The sequence below is a fragment of the Prosopis cineraria genome, unplaced genomic scaffold, assembly GCF_029017545.1.
Source record: "Prosopis cineraria cultivar Desert tree isolate PC_DT_omini unplaced genomic scaffold, ASM2901754v1 PC12, whole genome shotgun sequence".
In the NCBI taxonomy this organism is placed as follows: domain Eukaryota; kingdom Viridiplantae; phylum Streptophyta; class Magnoliopsida; order Fabales; family Fabaceae; genus Prosopis; species Prosopis cineraria.
The window spans coordinates 37735265-37740753 of record NW_026555343.1 but is presented as its reverse complement, the minus strand read 5'-3'; the positions used below and the strand labels follow the sequence as shown (position 1 = coordinate 37740753).

General features: G+C 34.8%; 1 protein-coding gene across 2 annotated transcripts; it reads left to right on the top strand.

Annotated features, from left to right (window-relative positions):
* The first annotated feature begins 589 nt into the window (after positions 1-589).
* Positions 590-5190, top strand: LOC129288692 (uncharacterized). Of its 2 annotated transcripts, XM_054925411.1 has the most exons (9): positions 590-853; positions 1536-1612; positions 2616-2844; positions 2961-3115; positions 3249-3294; positions 3380-3471; positions 3609-3705; positions 4213-4269; positions 4622-5190. In XM_054925411.1, the coding sequence occupies exons 1-9, from the start codon at positions 704-706 to the stop codon at positions 4769-4771; spliced, it is 1053 nt and encodes a 350-aa protein (XP_054781386.1). In that variant the 5' UTR covers positions 590-703; the 3' UTR covers positions 4772-5190. The 2 variants fall into 2 exon arrangements, with proteins under 2 accessions (XP_054781386.1, XP_054781387.1); XM_054925412.1 differs by lacking the exon at positions 1536-1612 and having other exon boundaries at positions 2638-2844.
* Positions 5191-5489: the final 299 nt, after the last annotated feature.

Genomic DNA, 5489 nt, shown 5'->3' with positions numbered 1-5489 from the left:
TCTTTATTCCTAAATTCTTAAGATTCTTCACAAATATATAAAAATACATACATATATAGTATAAAATTGCTGCATTTTAAATAATATGTTTATTTCCATGATAAAAAAAATGTGTTTATCTACATGTTCTTTCAGTTGACAAAGAAACACATTTACCATTTTAATAATATAGATTATTTTTCTTAATTCTTATGAAATATTAATTAAAAATAGCCTATATTTTGGATAGGAAGGAATAACTAATTTCTCAAACTTTACAATATACAAGAGTTTTCACCTAATTTTTGTAAAAAAGTCAAATAATATAAAATAAAAAATTTATAAAAAAAAAAAGCAACTCTCTGTTTCTAAGTCAAAATTCCATTTAGCATGTAATTTTTAAACTTACTCCATATATATGTATAATTTGGCTCTATACATCTTTATTTTGGGTGAAATTATTTTTATTATTTAAAGAAAAGGTCAATAATAAATAGAATTTTGGGGAAATTTTAAACTGTGAAATAGTGATATTATTTATTATTGTTGGCGCTAATAAAATGGGTAGTGATAAATGTCGGGCATGTCGTTCTTAGCAGAGAAGGCCACGTTGGGGACGTGTTCATCACTCTGCGTATAAGTAGAACAGAAGCTGGAGCTGTAGGAAACGCTCACAGCAATACATCGACGCCCAAACTCCAAATCTCAATTTAAATTCTCCGATATGGACGAGACCGTCGGCGACGGAGCCTATCCTCTCGGACTGGACGAGTCGTATAGGCCACTTCCCTCGCTTTACTTGGCCTTCCTGTCCTTATGGCTCGTCTCTGCTTGCTCTTGGACCCTTAATACCTACAAAAAGCGCCGGTTTCAGGTCCTTCATTATCCTTATCGTAATTTTATCCCTTATTAGCTTCTTCACTCTTCTGTGCAGATATTTTCTCGCTGTCATGGAACTTTCTGTATGTGATTGTTGTTTCGTTGGTTTGAAAGATTAGAAATGAATCCTGTTTTCACTGTTTTTCATGCTGGATTCATCTATTGGTTGCTTCAACTAGAAGTAGGTGATCACTGAGTGTTGTTTGGTGGTTCGGAAGAGTTCTATGCTCCGTGTGCTTACTTGTGTTTCTTTTTCCGTGTTAGAGCTTGATCATTTTTCTTTACTAATGACCTCCGAGGAAATCCAGCTTCATGAGAAATCAAAATTTCATTCCTGCTCCCGTCCGTAGTTTTTTCCCCGGTAAAATTTTCAGAGTTTCCCAAGTCACCCCAATTTAGTGCACAGACTACAGAGAATCCTTTGTCTCCGTGATGTAAACTTGCCGCAAAGATTCTTTTCTCCTTTTACGATTAATAGAGAACTCTTCAATCGAGCGCGAAAATATGTGCGTAATCTGTTTTTGTGTACTCTTGTTACTTGTGATGATTACCTTGTTTTATTTCACGTGATGGTTTCTGTTTTCTCGGCGTTTATATTTATGCTTCCATTTTGAAAAGGTTAATTCTTTGTAGCCATAACTCTTGTTTTTTTTTTTTTAACTCTTTTGCTGGCGCAGTCAAATAATTTGCAGTGGGCACTTACCTCAGTTCCCTTTATAAAAGTATTGCAGCTCACGCTGTCCTTTCTCTTCTGGTACGTTTTGGATGAGTTCCGTGGCTTCTTGTACGTGTGCAAGATTTAAATTTCAATATATTAGTGTTATAATTTAAATTCACTACTCTGTGATGGTCAAATATTTCAGTCAATTCTTATTAAGTGTCTTATATTTGGAGGAGTGGGATAACTCTTGTTTCTGTTGATAGCTCAGTGGACAAATGAGTGCTAAAAGGCATGATTATTAGTAGAACCATTGGAGTGCCAATAAAAGGATTAACGGAATAGAGGGAAGGGAATAGATAGAACTTACTATGCATATGGTCCCTTCATACGTGTTTTGCTCCTGTGCAAAGGCACCCTAGAGAATTCGTGAGAACCATGAGGTAGCCAGCTATAAGATGATGGAGAGTACGATATCTTTTTGGATAACTTGTCTGGCTATGGGCATAGAATTAAATATGGCTCAGACTTCTGAGTTCTGATGAGCCTGTTCAATAAAGAAAGTGTAACTGAAGGATAGACCGACTGATGGGCAAACAATTGTGGTAAAATCGAGATAAAATAGTGTGATGTCTTATATTTGCAGGCATTCTCACCAATATAGGCGGGCAATCCTGTATAAAGTTACTGGATTCAGAATTTACCAGAACGCACTTACTTATCTTTTGCTTCACATAAGATTACAGAAATCCTAAACAGGTGCATGGTAAATATGATGTTGGGGATCATTGACAGGAAAAGGGGACACTGCCACACTGTCCAAACAATAATAGTATAACTTCTGATTGTAATAATGAATCTGTTTCTACCATATATTTAGTTGAGGTACATAACATCCACTGTCTGGTTGCCCTAAAGTCGTAAGTGTAAAGGATCTGCAAATCAAGAATTGTGCATTTTTATTACGAAGAATAAAGCTTTAATTGATTTTTTTTTTTAAGTTTGATGCTTGTTTGATGATACATTCTAGCATTGAGAACTTAACATTTGCTGCCTGCAAAATTTATTTCATTAAGCATTCAACACACCATTCCTGCAGGTATTCATGCTTCTATTTTCAGGCATGTTCCTTGTGGATGTCGTTCGGGGTGTATGTAACTGGGGTGCTCTTTCAAACTGCTGCCTTTGTCTCCTTCTTGCTCATTGCTCATGGCTACTGTATCATGTGTGAGCATCTTTCTTTAAGTGAACGCCGTACAACTGCTGCACTTGGATGTGTCTTTTACTTAACACTTGTTGGTTACAAAGCTTGCGTGCCATACTTCACGGTAGGCTTTTTACATGGTCTATTTAATCTGCAGTTCAATTTATCATACTGCCACGTTGGTTTATATTAAGCAAGCATGGTCCTGTGATGATAACTCCTAATTTATTAAATTTGCAGGTTCTTCTGCTACTGAATTATTTTATTTCATTCTATGTAATTTTCCGGCATATATCACAAAACCTATTGTTGTTGCGAGAACAATTGAGTATTGTTGAAAACGAGGATGTTCGGACAATGCATGATGCTTTGTATACAAAGTACATGATGTTCAAGTAAGTGTTACGGACCTGAAAAATGTGTATCAATACTTTTCTTACTGATGTCTTACAAATAACTAAGCATAGTACTTCGTACAAGACAAAAAATCATACTTCATAGGGGACACATTTTCTTTCATGCGTGCAGGAAATTTCAGGGTGCAATGCAGATAGTTGCTATGGCAGAAACTGTGGTATTATGTTTGGGCTTCACTTTCTAACTATAAATGGATAATTTACTTATGAGTATCTTATTTTAAAAAGCCGCTTGATTTCTAGATATACATGAACATGGATGACTCTTCAGAGAATTACTGCCTTCGGTTATTAGTCAGAGAGTGGGCACAATTCTGCATTTTTTCATACATTGGGTATGTGAATATGTTTTCCCATGCAAGAACAATAAATTAATGAATTTCTTTTACGTACAATACAGCCTCACTGCGTATTTTTTTGATGAGTCCATTTTCTAACATTCAATTGTTCTTCATTGATCCTTTATCTGCAGGTGGACTTTCAGGTCACAGGACTTGGCGCCACGCTTCTCTGTTATGCCTGCCACAAAGTACAGAGGCGACATTTTGGTGCCTCCCATATACAGTATTGTAAGTTACAAGTTCTTCATATGTTGCAGTCGTTAATGCAAAAATTAAATTTGCACCATATCATGAGGATAAAATCGGTCTCTGCTTAGTAGAATTAGCTTGTTTCTTAAGGAACAATTGTTAGTAATTCATTAAATTTTGTCTTGATTTTTCATCTGCAATTCTTCCTTCTCCTGCCTTAATGACCTATGCTTGAACTGTATTTGAAGAATATGGATTGTGGACTCATCGTACATCCTTTTGATAGTGTCCCACCATAACACTGATAAATTAGAGTTCATCACATTGTAGCTTTTCTTGTGTCTCATGGATGCAAACGATTATTGAACACCCCAGCATCTTTTTCATTGGATATATATCTTGAGTCTTTGACGTAACCGCTTAGTAGCTTGGACAGGCAGGATTGGTTCACATATCTTGAGCTCTAAAATAAAGAATTGATCCATCTTAGATTTAGTTCATATAGCGTAGCACCATATTCTGACTACACAGAGCATGTTGTTGCAGGAAATGGATGCAGCTACTTTTAAAGATTTTAGTAGTCATGAATGGCACATTGGGGTGGTAAGTAGTCTAAACTTACTCTCACAGTATCTTGTATCCTTAAAATTGAAAAACTGATTTCAGGTACAATTTTTAGCATTTGTTATTAAGCTATTCGATAAATTATGTCTCGTGAAGAAATTATTTTGAAGAGGCGATAATATTGTGTGAACAGTGAACTATAAAGTAAAAATTTTCATGTATAGTGTTATTATTTAAAAGTCTAATAACAACTTAAAAAAAAAAAGAACTTTAATTAGTTTAATCTCGTCATTCTTAGAATCTGTTCGCGAAAGGAGCTTGCTGGTGTGTATTCATATTAAACTTTCACTGATATATCTTTCGGCTGAGACACTTTTATATGTTTTACCAGCCAAATTCTGCCTGCCGTGATGAAAGCCCAGAAGATGCAGTTCTAGTGATCATTGAACATCCCCACTCGCAGAGGCTAAGAACGCTTGATACTTCTTCTCGTAGTGCTGACTGTTCTGCGGTGTCAAATCTTACTTCACAGACATGTTAATGCAAAATATAATCAATTAGGATTAGCTATAGATCTATTGGTTGCTCATGCCTTTTCTCTTGCAATTTGGCATGGACATGGTAGCACACTCACTTCTTGGGGATTTAGAGATTGATTTGAATCTTCCCAATTTGAATCGTCTTCCAAGTTGAAGGGAGACAAGCAGTAAAAGTATATATTGGTGTTTTTTCCTTCTCTCTCTCTCTCTCTCTCTCTCTCTTTTTACGATTTTCTTTTGTTCTCTTTTATTTTTGAACACTATACAGATTTTACTTTAGAAAATCCGGATATAGTTAGTCAAGTGCTGAGGGTAGAACAATGGGCTTGATCTCATTTACACTTCTCCTTAGATTAGAGGCAACAAATGTATCTGTAGATTGTACACCATCAAAGTAAATGATAATTTTATATTGTTCTTCCTTCTTGTGTTGTTCACTTGATTAATTATGGGTCTTGCACCACAGTGTAATATAATTCATGTAACCAACCTCGTTTAGTAGAATAAGATTTATTTTTGTTATTTTGTTTGTTTCAACTTATTTTATAAAAAAACACTTATTTCTTGGGGAAACAAATCTATTATATGAGTTTTTATGATATTTATTTAAACTTTTGAAAATAATTAAAATAAAAAAATATTTTTTTAATTATTTTACTAAGGTGCTTTGAATAGCTTTAGAAAGTAATTTGATGTGGCATATAGGAGAGAATGTTTTAA

Bases quoted from the DNA above. Each gene is read 5' to 3' on its own strand.
- LOC129288692 (XM_054925411.1), top strand. From the start codon at position 704: ATGGACGAGACCGTCGGCGACGGAGCCTATCCTCTCGGACTGGACGAG. The intron at 3,116-3,248 runs GTAAGTGTTACG...TCATGCGTGCAG, and splicing joins ACAAAGTACATGATGTTCAA to GAAATTTCAGGGTGCAATGC. The intron at 3,472-3,608 runs GTATGTGAATAT...CTTTATCTGCAG, and splicing joins TGCATTTTTTCATACATTGG to GTGGACTTTCAGGTCACAGG.